The sequence below is a fragment of the Schistocerca serialis genome, chromosome 3 (assembly GCF_023864345.2).
Source record: "Schistocerca serialis cubense isolate TAMUIC-IGC-003099 chromosome 3, iqSchSeri2.2, whole genome shotgun sequence".
NCBI lineage: Eukaryota > Metazoa > Arthropoda > Insecta > Orthoptera > Acrididae > Schistocerca > Schistocerca serialis.
Window position 1 is genome coordinate 795,086,635 of NC_064640.1, and position 15,629 is coordinate 795,102,263.

At 40.9% G+C, this 15,629-nt stretch overlaps 1 protein-coding gene across 2 annotated transcripts in view; it reads right to left on the reverse strand.

Annotated features, from left to right (window-relative positions):
- LOC126470636 (metaxin-2) overlaps positions 1-15,629 on the reverse strand; it is a 53,474-nt gene that overhangs the window by 4,941 nt on the left and 32,904 nt on the right. For both annotated transcript variants that reach the window (XM_050098616.1, XM_050098617.1), the window contains exons 4-5: positions 10,335-10,427; positions 2,406-2,570 (exon numbers count right to left, since the gene is read on the reverse strand). In XM_050098616.1, the coding sequence (XP_049954573.1) occupies positions 2,406-2,570; positions 10,335-10,427 (258 nt within the window). The remainder of the gene's footprint in view (positions 1-2,405; positions 2,571-10,334; positions 10,428-15,629) is intronic.

Genomic DNA, 15,629 nt, shown 5'->3' on the forward strand with positions numbered 1-15,629 from the left:
GGTGTACATTAATTTTCAGACCATTTTCTTTTCTACCTGTTTTGCTTACTAACCCAGCAGTCTGTGGTATCACTATTTTAATCATCATCATCATCATCATCATCCAAACAGCATAGCTGTGAAATTTATATATTTGTTGTCACAAATATTTGGTTGTTTTGTCCAAATATGATGCTATTTTTGAGATTGCCATTATGGTGGGAACTGTGAACAATGCTGTTTTTTCCACATACATATCAGATTTTGCTTCCACACTGACAGGTGAATGTCACAATGTCTCGTTTCAAAACATTTTGCCTGCCTGCTGCTCTGTCATTCGCTGTGTAAGGCCAGCTGCCACATTCCCTTTCATTCTGACATATATGTCGATGAGCACTGACATATTGCAGCAAGAAACATGTAACTATGCCACTGGTCCCTTCCTATCTAGACTTCTACCACCTCCTGCAGAAATTAATACTATTGTTGAGTATTTGTACAATTTTAAAGTCAATTCAATCCCGACTACAAATGGATTCAAGCAAACTGTGGTTTAAACATGGTAGAAGTTCATAAAAGCCAAAGCATGTGGTGTAGATTTCCACGGTTGGCAACAAAGAAATTTGCTGCTCGCTCACCTCTCCCCTCCCCTCTATCATAATAGTTCTCTGCTGAGCTGGTGTCACTGTTCCCTTTCCAACCCTTCCTAAGTGCTGAGCTTGAGCAATTGCGAAAAATAGATTCCAACATGATGAAATTTGCTGCTCGATCATCACTCCTCTACCAACAATCATAATAGTTCTCAACCAACCTGGTGTCACTGCTCCCCTTCCAACTCTTCTGAGGTGCTGACCTCGAACAACTTGAAAGACAGATTGCAATATCTTCTAGTAAGCAGGTGATATATATAAAAAAAACTAATACATAAATAAAAGTTTACAGTTACAGTTCAGTCCCATTCTTGAACTTTTGCTCATACCGCGATCTAGTGATGTCTGTTGGTACTATCTCCATGACAGGTCTTGCCACTGCAATTTATTCTTGTGATAACAATTATGGTCAGTTTAATATGTTTTATTTCCTTTGTTAGACATTACATTCTGGATTAATTTTCCTTCTCATTTCAACTGAATGTCACCATCATGTTCTAAAGTTGGTAATGTTTTTTACCCAGTATTCTAATAATACATGACAGTGACTGAATTTCCCATTTGCAATGCACTTAGAAAAACAATAATCATTAAAGTCTCTCATAACCAAATAAAATATTGGTATGGGTTCTGAATCAAGTAATGATTTTTGAAGGAGTACATGTCTGTTTTGGAATGTTACCTTTATTTAAGAAGCAACATTAGTGTTTGTACACTGTATCTGTACATGTATTAGAATATTTATTGTAAACCTGTTCAAATACAACAAAAGTTTGTAAGGTGATAGAATTTAATGCTATTTCCTTCTCCGTTTCACAAAATTATCAAATTTTAATCAGAACAATAGACCGTCGCCGTGGCTAGTTCATAGTTTCTTATGTATCTCGTGCAAGTCAATGTCACATGATTGTATCAAGTGCCTAGGCCTATTGGGAAATCTTGAGCCTGTTGGAACATTAGTATCATTTGCAGAGCCCTGCCCTTCTGCATTCTTCAGAAGAACTCTGCACGTGACCTCAATAGCCAAAGCTTCATCTCTAAATGTAAGATGACCCCCAAATACTCTACTAAATAACATAAAAATGGTAACCTCAGCAGTAATAGTTTAATCTGCAAATATAAGACAACAGTGTATTGTTTGAATTATGAATCTGGGAAAAAAAACCTCATGTTATAATCAGGTAAACATGATATTTTATTTCTTTAGCCTCTGATAGTCTACAATGGTCTGCATTTCAACATGAAGTAATAATAATGTCTTCAAAAACATGTAGGGGTAATCACATGACATAACATTTCTTCTGTTGTTACAAATGAACTATATGAAGAAACTATTTACATTCTATATTTTTTTCGTACACAATTTCAATTTCTCTTCTAGGCTATAGTCTGTAGAAACTGATACATGCAAATTGCAACTGCTTACAAAAGTCCTGTTGGGAATCTTCCACTGTGAACTCTAAGATTTCCAGGAAGAACATCAGGAATACTGTCCACCATTTCAAACGAACAGACCTCTCTTTCTTTAAGATAAAACTTTTTCCTCTCCTTCACTGTGGTGATATTCTTTTTACAAAGAGTTCATATATGAAAGCATAGAAGTATTTAGAAAGCAGCTGAATACGTTTTACAATTCATGCAACATGGACACTTACTTTGAAGTTCTTAATGTTAATTTATGGGCACAGTGTTGTTAAAAAACAGTACGTTGTCTTTTAAAGAAAATCTATAAAGAGGAAAAAATAGAGAAAAGTCACAGAAGTTAAAGAAACATACCTCCTCTAATGTTTTGTTTGCCCATCCGAGAACTGATAATTTCTTCATAACCTGACTCCTCTTCTGCCAGTTAACAACATGATTCAATGGCCACGGATAAACTGAACCATTTCTAGGCAATGTAACTTCTTTCATTGTTCTTTTGTCACACCAGCAAATATAAAGCTGAAATAAACATAAATAATGTATATAAAATGTAAATTTCGCAGTTTTAATTTTTTAGACTGTCTTCCACAAACACAGAAGGCACTGAATATATTGCACACTTTTGCTATCCTCATGAGCATCTTTTATGACTATTCACCTTAGCCTGCTCCAAATCAGTTAGGATAATACTGCCAGGATATAACACAGCCATCATCAAAAAGGCTTTCTTTATTTCTGCATGTTCTTCACACTCTAATGAAGGTGCTAACCCATAATTTTATCTATCGAATAACTTGTCAAAACAGTTACACAGTCAGGCACTGACTACATTACTACGGGCCCTAACTGTTTATGTTTGTTTATAATTACTAGATCTGAAATGGTTAGCAGTAAAGAGAAGCATAGCGACATTTTGTTGCTTAAGGCGGAAACTGGAAAATATATATTAATCATACACAGATAAGGCTGAGGTGGCAGTGGTACACATGTACCCTCTGCCACACAATGTAAGAAGGCTTGCAGAACATTGATGTAGATATAAAAACACTAGGAAGGCTACAAATGAAGTGTCTATATAAAACCAAAGGGTAGTGTATCTGCAGGTAAACTGCAGCACAGGACAGAGCAAGTTTGGTTGCCAGGTATAATGTTTTCTTTTATTTTTACTTCCTTTCTTTCAGTTGTCCTCTTGCTCTCGGCACTGGTAAACTGCTACTTACAACATTAACTACACACTTCTCTATTCTGAGCCTGAACTACATGTCTCATAATCATTTCTTCCTTTACATAGGGAATTGCACTACTCAGTTTAATTATTGGAAAACCAAATTGACAAAAGAATTTATTTAAAAATGTGAATGATATACACTGAGGTAACAAATGTCATGAGATATCTCCTAATATCGTGTAGGACCTCACTTTGCCTGGCACAGTGCAGCAACTTCATGTGGCATGTACTCTACAAGCCCACTGCAGAAATATTGAGCCATGCTGCCCCTACAGCCATCTATAACTGTTGAACTGTTGCTGGTGGAGGATTTTGTGCCTGAACTGACCTGTTGATTATGTCCCATAAATGTTCCATGGGATTAATGTCAGGTGATATGGGTGGCCAAATCATTCGCTCGAAACATTCAGAATGTTCTTCAAACCAGTTGTCAACAATTGTGGCCCAGTGCCAATTTCGTCACTGTTTGGGAAGATAAAATGAAGTCCATGAATGGCTGCAAATGGCCTCCAAGTAGCCGAACATTTCCAGTCAATGATCAGTCCAGTTGGGAGAGAGGACCCAGTCCATTCAACGTAAACACAGCTCACACCATTATGGAGCAGTCATCAATTTCCACAGTGCCTTGTTGACAACTTAGGTCCAGCTTTGTGGGGTCTGTGCCACACTTGAACCCTACAATTGGCTCTTACCAACTAAAATTGGGACTCATCTGAACAGGCCACAGTTTTCCAGCCAACTAGGGTCCAACCAATATGGTCACGAGTCCAGGAGAGATACTGCAGGAGATGTGTGTTGTTTCTGTGGTTATTTCATGCACAGTTGCTTGTCTGTTAGCACTGACAACTCTATGCAAACACTACGGCTCTCAGTCATTAAGTGAAGGTCATCGGCAACTGCACTGTCTGTGGTGAGAGATAATGCATGAAATCTGGTATTCTCAGCACACTCTTGACACTATTGATCTCAGAATATTGAATTCCCTAATGATTTCTGAAACAGAATGTCCCATGCATCTAGCTCCAGCTACCATTCCATGTTCAAAGTCTGTTAATTCCCCATCGTGTGGCCATAATCACACTGGAAACCATTTCATATATATCACCTGTGCACAAATGACATCTGCTAATGCACTGTCCTTTCACACCTTGTGTACGCAATAAGGTCGCCATCTGTATATGTGCATATCACTATCCTATGACTTTTGTCACCTCAGTGTAGTAAATAGGAAGCATGGTATTGGGTAAATCTGAAACAATCATTTACTGAAAACAAGTTTTAACTATATTTAGTATCTCAATCATTAAAGTTGTCTATGAAGCAAAAGTTGTTCAGTGTTCGTATATGGAAAATCATGTGATGTAAAGCTAGGCAATGAGTTCAACCCATGCAAATAACAATTGCATGTAAAATATAATACATGGTTTTATTTTATAATGTGAGCTGAAAGTACGTAACAACTTCGGCCAGTCACACTGAGCAGCTAGTTCATTTCCACAATGAGCAAAAGCCTTTAGTTTTTATAAAAATAAATCATCTGCTTTCACCAAGCAGTTATAGTAGAACAAATTGCACATCATAACTTATGTAAATAATGGAGGCCAACAAGCAATGAATGCAATCATGTTATACAAAATTTTACTGTTCTGCACACACTCATCAATATACACACGAGAATCTCCTAAGTCTGTCTACTCTTAATAATGTTATACCAAGAATGTGTGAATTGTTGACATTATGTTGAGCCAAATAAAGTATGCATACTAAGTGCTGCAGGCTATTGCACAACTGTGTCGAAGTGAAAGCAAAATGAATTACATTACTTTTATATAGTTAACATCTTTAACTTCCTACTAGGTAATACAAATTCTGAATGGACTGTCATCTGCTCTCTCTTGTGTATTGGGGCTCTTGACACCAGGAAATATGAAACAAATGACTAGGTCTCACTTACATCATCATCATCATCATCATCATCATCATCATCATCGCCACCGCCACACCATTTATGATATTTAATATAATTGTAGTTGACAGCAATATTTCTATCTATCTTTCCTTCCTGCTTCCTCTCTCTTGGAGAATGAAGACAAGTTTTCAGTGCACAGAGCTCTGAGATATTAGTTATGGAAGGTCAGTATAATAGATAAAATAAATAATGTCTACATCCTTTAGTACAATATTTACTGTTGACACTATAGTGTTTTAAAATATTGTGTGTTGGTTGTTAAAAAGAGAGAAAATTTTTCTTCTTTAGGGCCAGCAGCATATGTATCTGATAATGATATAATGTCGCAAGAGTGGAACTGTCTAACTGCTGTCACATCATAATTAACATTTTATTTTCAACATCTGGACATAACATTTACCATCTTACTACAGCAATGACAGTTATAAAACAGCCCACTAACGACGTAATATGGACATCACATCAATCTAGACGTAACTCCCTATTGGCTTCTGTCTCGGGTTCTTCGGCCGATGTTCATCTAATGATTTTACTGACGTTTCACCAGCACGAGTGGCTGGCATTGTCAAAGCTTCACCCTCCATTGCCGTTAGTGAACTGGAGCCGAGCTTGTGGGCGCAGACTATATGTACCTGGCGCGCCAACACCCGAGAGCTTCTCTGTGGTCATTTCCGGTGCGGTTCTCCTCTTGCTACCTGCAACGGTTGTTCGCTGCAGTACGGGAAGCCAGGATCCATTTACCTTAAGGCTTTCCTCTTTCTTGTTGAAACTGTTCACGCGTTTTTGTGTTTATACAGCTTTTCTGAACAAGCACGTGTGATAGTGCTTCTCTACAGCCAGAACTTCCGTGTCGGCGAATTTTATTACGTGGTTGGTCTCACTCAGTGCGTGCTCTGCCACGGTCGATTTCTCTACCTGTCCCAACCTGCAATGTCGCTTATGTTTTTTGATCCTGGTGTTAATTGATCATCCAGTCATTCCAATATAACTTTTCCACATGTGCATGGTATACGGTATATTCCAGACATTGCAAGTGGGTCCCTTTTCTCCTTTGCTGATCTAATGCTCTAAGACACTATTTGATCTTCCTTGCCGATTTGAGAATCGTCTTTTCGCCATGTTTGCGCATTATACGGCCGATTCTGTCCGTCACTTCATTGAGAAGCTCAAGAAACTGAAACTTGCACCAAACGACATCCTGGTCAGCTTTGATGTTGTTTCTTTTTTTTACAAAAGTGCCACTCAGTGACGCTCTGGAACAGATCGGTTCCATTTGCCCACAAGACATCAAAAAGCTGTTCACGCATGTCTCACTATGAGCTATTTCACGTGGAATGGCGATTTCTACAAACAGCTGGAAGGCATCGCCATGGGTAGTCCTCTTAGTCCAGTGGTGGCCAACTTCTTCACGGAACAATTTGAAGTACAGGCACTGGACTTGGCGACTTGCAAACCTAAGGTGTGGTACAGATACATCGATGATACTTTCACTGTGTAGAACCATGGTCACAAACAGCTCGGTGACGTCCTAAGACACTTGAACAGCCTCCATGCCAACATACAATTTACCATGCAAGTAGAAAAGGACAAAAAACTGGCCATTTCTACATGTGCTCATCACAAGGGATAGCGAAAACCTGGGACACAGCGTTTATAGAAAACCGACACACACAGACTGATACCTGCACAAACTATCAAACCTCCACCCAAGCCAGAAAAGAGGCATCATTAATATGCTCGTAACGCGAGCAGGAGCCGCAGCACCTCAGACGCGAAATGCAACACCTGGAAAGTATTCTGAGGAGCTATGGGTACTCCACAAATTATATTAGAAGTGTAACAGAGCCAAACACTCGGCGAAGTAAGGAATCAGAAAAAGAAATTTCAGATACAGCCTTTCTACCATACATTCCCAGAGTGACGGACAGAATCGGCCATATATTGCACAAACATGGCATAAAGATGATTTTCAAACCGACAAGGAAGATCAAAGAGTGTCTTAGATACGCAAAGGAGAAAAGGGACCCACTTGCAATGTTGGGAATATACCGTATACCATGCACATGCGGAAAAGTTTATGTCAGAATGACTGGACGATCAATCAACACCAGGATCAAAAAACATAAGCGACATTGCAGGTTGGAGCAGGTGGAGAAATCGGCCTTGGCAAAGCACGCACTGAGTGAGACTGACCACGTAATAAAATTCGCCAACACGGAAGTTCTGGCTGTTAAGAAGCACTATCATACGTGCTTGTTCAGAGAAGCTGTAGAAATACGAAAACCCGTGAACAGTTTCAACAAGAAAGGGGAAAGCCTTAAGGCAAACGGATCCGGGCTTCCCGTACTGCAGCGAACAACCGTTGCAGGTAGCAAGAGGAGAACCGCACCGGAAATGACCGCAGAGAAGCTCTCGGACGTTGGCACGCCAGGTACATATAGTCTGCGCCTGCGAGCTCGGCTCCGGTTCACCACCGGCAATGGAGGGCGAAGCTTTGACAATGCCAGCCACTCGTGCTGGCGAAACGTCAGTAAAATCATTAGATGAACATTGGCCAAAGAACCCGAGACAGAAGCCAATAGGCAGTTTGTCAACAAGTGGCCACGAAAGCCTTAACAATTTTGCAATCTAGACGTACTTGAAAATGGTGATAAAGTCGAAACAGTCTGTCATGAGACTGCACTGCCTACACAAACCACCAGACAAACGCCCCTCTAGCATGCTTTGAAGTTCCAAGATTCTAAGTTAAACACTGAACCTTAAATTCTGTATCAGTATATTTTTTGCTGTATACGATTTCAAGTACCATTCAAAGGTATGTCAAATGTCTCTCTAATCTGTTTTCTTAGTTACGTCACAAAAATTATTTTACAAGACATTTGATTGTATTATTTTTCAATTTCTTATTATGAACTTTTTATTAACAGTTAAATATCACACCAACATAACTTTCTATGTACAACATAGCACTAGGGCTTGAATAGAATAATTTTTGGCACATTAGTTTCATAGCTGTTCTTGACATTTGAATTTTCCTTTGAATCAGTAATTAAGCTTATCTTAATCACCAATTCATTTCAAGCATCTAAATTATTCTTTACAAAACTAGCTGGTCCATTTTTCCATTTCCCATGCTCTCTTTGTCTATGAAAATTCACACACAAACCCATTGCATAATTTTTATGGAGTCTTACAGTTGTTTTGCTCAAACATCTGACCATAAAAAACTAGGTGTTTCACAGAGGCAAATGGTGACAAACAGATGGAAATTAAAGGAACACATCTGCTACAATACCCTTTACAATAGTTCTTGCTCGTAATGAGAACATAGCAGTTCTATGCAATCAAATGGGAGCGTATTACTATAGTAATAGTAGTAGTAGTAACAACAATAACAACAATAGAAGAAAAACAGATACAAACATGTAGTACCGAACCACAATATTATTGCACTTGGCCTCCTGTGGCCATTATCAGAAACACGCAGTGGCGTTACAGTAAACATGTATAGTGGCGACTAAGGAAAATGCATTTCTCCACCAATGCTTTCAGGTAAACTGTGAATATACTATCAAGTGCTTCAGCATGTCCTCATGAAATATCACCAGAAATGCAGTGTGATGTTATCATGAATACCCTATGAGTGGAAAACAGGAGGTGGTGTCATGGAAGTGGCCACACTCAGATGGAAAACAGCTTATATTCAAAGTTGTACAATATTGGCAGGAAGAATAAAAGCAGAAGTAGGTAATCATGCCTCTACAGGAAGCAGACTTGTGGGTCGAAAAAATGATAGGAAAGTCAGAAAGAACAGTAAAATACATTTTGAAAGACTTTAAGAAAGAGGAAGAAATCAGGGAAAAATTAAAACTCTTAGCAAACAACAGAATTCTAGAAAATTACTTTTTCTAGGCGACTTCAACAAAGCACTTATTTGAAGAAAATTTTTGGAGCATAACGTGCAGAAGAAGGAAACATTGGAAAAGCTGCTTATATTTTCAAAAACTGAAATAAATTTCCAGAGGGAAAGGGAAAATTTGGAAAATTTTGAAACAGATGGAATTTTATTTAAAAAAAAAATTTTTTTAAATAAGAGAAACATCCTAACAGAGCACTCCTACATTTTTGCAAAGTGTTTTGAATACTTGAGAGCCAAATAAACCAGTGGTATTCACAGATGATTTCAAATCTAAGTTCCTTGGTTTTCGCAATTATATGACTCGATATAATTATCAGAAATAGTTAGAAGAGGAACTGGTTCCTAATATCCCAGCTGGTAGTATTGATAATGCACCATATCATACTGTTCAGACAAATAAAGCTCCCATTACTGGAACTCACAAAAAGGACATAACTGAATGGGTCATTCAGAGCAAAATCAGTTTTGAACCAAGCTGAACAACAAAAGAGCTTTCAAGTGTGTTACAAACCAAAGCCTGTTTTTAAAGCAGATACAGTCTTAAAATTTAAGGGATATAATGCTCTGACGATCCCACCATACCACTGTGACCTGAACCCTATAGAGTTAATCTGGGGTACAATGAAACATAACACTGCAGGACAAAAGTTTATTCCATTAATTTAACTACCCTGTAACAGATAACCAAACAGACCTCATGTAATATTACACAAAATGTTTGGTTAGAACTTGCAACATGTCAAAGAAATTGAAAATGAATATTGATGCAGAGATGGGTTAATGGAAGACACAGTAAAGAATATAATCATCAGTATTAGTCTGAAGAGCTAAGATGAATATGCAACACGACTATGACAATAAACTTACACAGTGGATGAAATTGGAATGGATTCCGGTGAAACAGATACAGCAGATGAATCACTCAGCATTTATCCCTTATGGACCATCCACTTAATAACTATTAATCACCAAGATTAGTGCAGTTTTAATTGCATAACTGTACTTGTGCCATCCTTCCTTCATAACTGTACTTGTGCCATCCTTCCTTCCCTCCGCAACCCCGATTATATGCTGTGTCACAATCAGCCAACTGAAGCAGCCTCACTCCCAGGTGCAATAATATTGTGATTGACTAATTAAAAAAAAAAAAAAAAGTAGTAGCTTTACCTCAGCAACTGCAAGTACAGTGTTTACGAGTGACATGTAAGCTCTCATGTCTCCTTTGTCAGCTGTATCCAAATCATTCGTCAACGATATTCCCTAGAAAATAAAATTAAAAAATATAACATAAACCTTGCAAATCAAGAGGAATTTAACAAATACGAAACATCACATCGTATATTGGAATAAAGCACTTGCTTATTCATATTAAATAAACTTGAAAAGTAATGGTATGTCAGGGTATCATGTTGAATTAATGATTAAGTCATTAGAGACAGATCACATGCATGGATTGGAGAAGAAACAGAATGCAAATTGGCCATTTTCAAAGAAATTTGCCTAATCTGATTTAAGGAAACCAAAGAAATTCTAAATCAGGAAACACATGGCATAGTGGTAACCACAAACTACTTTTATTCAGGAGGAAAAATGTGTAAATTACTGTTTTTTCTATAAATCATATGAGCTAGAAGAAATAATTTGGATAAACAAAGATTTGTTGAAACAGAAGCATATTAAAAAAATTAACTAATTTCAGTGATGATGGTGAGTACTCAGTCGACACCCACCCACCCCAACCATGTGCAGAGCTTATTCCTATACACATCTTAATGACGTTTTGGGTTTTCTGCTTCCTGTAGATTGGCTTACACAGTGAGTTTTCCTTTCCTCTCAGGTTTCTATTCCCCAGTTATTATCGGGCAACTGTCGCCTGTACAGTACCCATGTCAACAGTGTAGTGCAGCTTGGTTATCATACCTGTGCAGAAGTGGAAATGAACGACATTCTTACACATATGCTGCCACTATTTTTTGTTTCCCTTTTCCTGGTGTTAATTCTGGGCTACCATCAACATGGCATTTTTGCCATTCTGGCAGGAACAGCTGCACCTATACAGGGAACAGTAGAAGTAGAAGCAGCAACAACAGCAGCAGCAGAAGGTGCAGATTCAGGAGTTGATTCAGGGGCTGATGAACCAAAATGCAGATTTCCTTGGTACCCGTGCCAGTGGGACGCCAGGCACCTGTTGTGCAGTTTCCTCCTCCACCCCCACCACTATTTGCCAGTTTCAATGAGTCTATGGAAAGGTGGGAGAATTACCTACACCAGTTCTTGCTACACTGTAAGGTAAGGTGTATCGTTTATCCAGTCAACAAGACCGCCTTGTTGTTGTTGTTAACCGCAGGTTTACACAAAGTTGTCCAGAATTTGAAGCCCTCCACTGAACCCAAGAAACTCCGCTTTGACAGGATTTGTCTGTTGCAAACTATTTTGGACATCCACCTCATGTGGTGGTAGTATGACTGCAATTCAACAAGCACCACAAGAGCCATGGGCACTTGTACGCGGCCCGGATGACCGATTTGCAGGGTCCCTCATGTAAGTGTAGTTTTCAGTGTCCCAAATGTGCTACCTCTTATCTTTGCCTGCACAAAGCTCGGCATGTTTGCATCGGTTGTGGTGTCACTATTCCCACCTGTGGTGGTTTTTGTAACCATGGCGTCATTCTCCTTCTGCTTGTTGGGCAAGCCAATGGTCCTGTCCCAACTGTCACTTGTTGCATGTCTGACGAGACTGCCCACATGTGGGGAAGCCACGTGTGGCATGTGCCATTGGATAGTCCACCTGACAACTGTTTGTGACAGCAGGCGAGACAAGAGTCTGTCATTGGACGCCCAAGTGTTTTCACTGGACTCTAGGGCCATCCCTGAAACCGCCACGGGTTGTCCAGCCGTATTTTGCTGACAATGATTGTGGAAGGATGGCCGGTCACATTTAAGGTCAACGTAGGAATGACGATCACCCTCATTTTGTCTTGGGGTGCCCAGCATTGCAACGCCCACTAAGTCAGGTTATGTCTTATAGTAAACAGTGCATTCCTTTGTGTTTATGCATGTTTTAAAAATGTGGAATGGCAACTTACATTGTCAGTGGTCAATTCACCATCGGTGCAAAACATTTTTGGGCTGGACGCTTTTTTGTTTTTGGCTTGCAAATCATTGATGAAGCACATTTAGTGTCTCAATCTGTTCCTTTCAACAATTTGGACTTCTTAATGTAGTCACACAGCCCACAGTTTGAGAATACCTCACGTCAGGCAGCAACTTTGGAGGCGCATGTTTCTCTTAAGCAGTCAGTGGTACCAACATTTTGTCATCCTTACCCCATTCCCTTTGCAATGTGTGGCAAGGTAAAGGCCAAGCTGCAGCGCTGGCAAGATCAAGTCATCATTTCTCCACTTCGTTGAGTCAGTGGGTTGGTTGGATGGTGGTGATTCAGAAGCCTAATGGTGCAGCACACCCTTGCGGTGATTTTTAACTGCCAGTCTATACGTGATGTGCTGCAGATTTGTATCCTATTCCATGGCAGGCAGAGTTTCTGGCAAAGGTGTTGGGGAACCAGCATCTTTTTGTGCATCGTCTCACCACAATACCTAACCGCAGTTGCCTTTGATGAGGGTTCTTGGACTTCATTGGTCCTCAACACTGGCTTTGTGCTTTACCAGTTTAATCGCTTGCCTTTTGGCAACTTGTCTGTGCCTCAAATTTATGAACTGTATTTCAACCACTTGACTGAAGACATTCCCTGTTGCATCCGTTATCTTGATGAAATCTGGGTACTACTCTGGAGGAGTATTTACGAAACTTTCAGTCAGTTTCCAATGCCTCCTGAAGAACAGTCTTCACTGCATTTGGAAAAGTGCAGGTTTTTCTGCCCAAAGGTGCATTTTTTGGGTCATGCGCATATCCCTACAGACAACCATACTGAAGCCGTCGTCAACCTGCCAGCACCCAAGAACCTGAAAGCGCTCCAGTCTTATTTGGGTGAGATTCTGTATTATGCTCAGTCCATTCCCCAGTCAGCAAACATCTGCCAACCTCTTAACTGGCTTCACCAGAAAGGCATTAAGTTCGTCTGTAGACTGTCAACCAGCTTTTCAGTCTATCAAGCAGTGTTTATCCTTTGCTCCCTGTATGGCTTCTTTTTACACCAGTAAAACCTTTAACCCTGGCCTGTGAAGTGTCCCAGCATGGTACTGGCGCAGTCATGTACCATCGGAATCAGGAGGACAATGAACAGCCCATTGCTTATGCATTAAAGATGCTTCCCGCTGTACAGCATAATTACTCACAACTGGAAACAGAGGTGCTTCCTATTATTTTTGGAGTTAAAGAGTTTCACGTTTTCTTGTGTGGGATGAGGTTCCTCCTCATCACTGATCACAAGCTGTTGTTTTCCTTTCTCAGCCTTCATTCCAAGCTGCTCAATAGGACTGTCCACCAACTGTATTGGTGGGCCCTCATTCTCAGTAACCACTGTTATGACATTCGATACCGCTCCACCGCCCAGCATGTCAGTGCAGATGCACTATCGCAGCTACTGGTGAGGCCTGCTCCAAAGTTCGACTCACAGGAGGCTCTTGTGTTTGCATTGGATGATGCCTCACGGTCAACCCAGTTGGACTTTCTGCTGAAAGCACAAAAGGTCGCAACTGCCAAGGCTGCTGACCCGCTTTACCGGAAAACTGTTGTGTCCAGGTGGGTTGGTCAGAGTGCATCTCTCAGGGTGTGGATCCAGTGTGGTGTATGTTTTTTCTCCTACATTATTAACTCAACATTGTCCAGGGGGTCCTCATCCTTTCCACAGAGGAGCAATGTTATCAAGTGGTCATCCCCCTGGCGTTGCACCCTTGAATACTCCAGTTGCTGCATGCATCACACTGGGGAACGAAGCGTATGAAGGTGTTGGTGCAATATCATGTCCAATGGTCGGTGATTGATCATGACACCGAACATTTGGTGTGGGCTTGTGGGGCCTGTGCAGAGAACCAGAGAACCAGGCTGTGCCATCATGCAAGTTTGCTCCTTCGCCGTTCCTGGAGCGCCCTTGGGACAGGCTGTACATGAATTTCACAGGTCCATTTTTGGGCAGCATATGGTTGCTGGTGGTCAGTTATTTGTCCGATGGCCAGGCTGTCCTCCACATTATCGATCACCAATATTCATGCATTGTCAGTTACTTTTGCCATTGAGGGGTCCCCACAGAGCTGGTGTCCAATTATGGCAGTTGATTTCTGTTATGGTAGTTTGAAGACTTTTGCTTTTTTAATGGTATCTGACATCTGACCACCATCCAGCTTCTAACTTGGAGATGGAAGGCTTCATATGTACATTCAAGATCCAAATTCAGTAGTTAGTGTGTGTCTCTTCCCCCAATGATACACTGTTGAGTTTTCTAGCTACATATCGGGCAATGCCAGGTAACAGGTGTAGTCTGGCGGATGTTTGGACGGGTGCCACCCACATGGTCTCCTGGATTTGTAGCACCCTGAGTCATGTTCTATGGACCACTGTGTTTTCCACATGGAGCTGCTGTTTGGCCCCAATCCTTTGTCCGTCGGCAAGGGTGGCTGCCAGGTGTTGAAGTGAGCGATAAAGGTTGGAAGTTGTTGGTGGCGGATGTCAATATGGAGCAGCTGACCACCATGCAAATCAGTTGTGTTCACACTCTATTGAGGCATCACCACTGCTGTCTTCTGGTCAGCTAGATGGTAGAGTTAATCATGACATTCTTCTGGATGCATGCTCCCACTTGCAGTGGTGTGCTTTCATGTTGCTCCCCATCTGCTCTCCTGTTGCCTACTGCCTCAGGCCCCAGGGAGACTTCCTTCTGAGCCTGCCGATGTGCAGGCTGTGGATTTTGATACGCCCTGCTCCTCCTCCTCCTCTCCCTCCCCTGTCACCTATGGAGGTGGCCTCATCTCCACTGCTGCCAGTGGACACCCACCCCAACCCCCACCCCCGCCCTCCATTGCCTCAGCCTCCGTGCCTCTCCACGTTGTGGCAGAGCCAGCAGAATCAGCATCACCTCCTTCCGTGGTTGATCTGCAGCTGGGTTCTCTGGCAGCCGCTCCAGTTTTTCACCAAATCAGGATCATAAATGCCCATGTCAGAACTGTAGATCATGAAGACAAGGAGAGGAGTTAAAAATGACTATACATTAATCCCAACTGACAGAAGAGAAGACAGCTAAAAACAGGGACGTAGAGAAATGTCTACAAAATACGCCATTGAGAAAATGAGGTCCTAAACTAAAAATTAAATAGCCTTCGCCATACTGCTAAAACGCTGTCGACAGTTTGGGCATCGTTTGCTAAAACAGCCGATAATTCAGCTGGCAAACACAAACAAGAATGCAAATGGTTAAAAAAAGGGCATTCCATCAGGAAATGGTGAACAGTCAAAGGTTGAGCGCAATGAGTACAAAGTGGTAGGAGAGCATCACTTAACAAATGGCAAT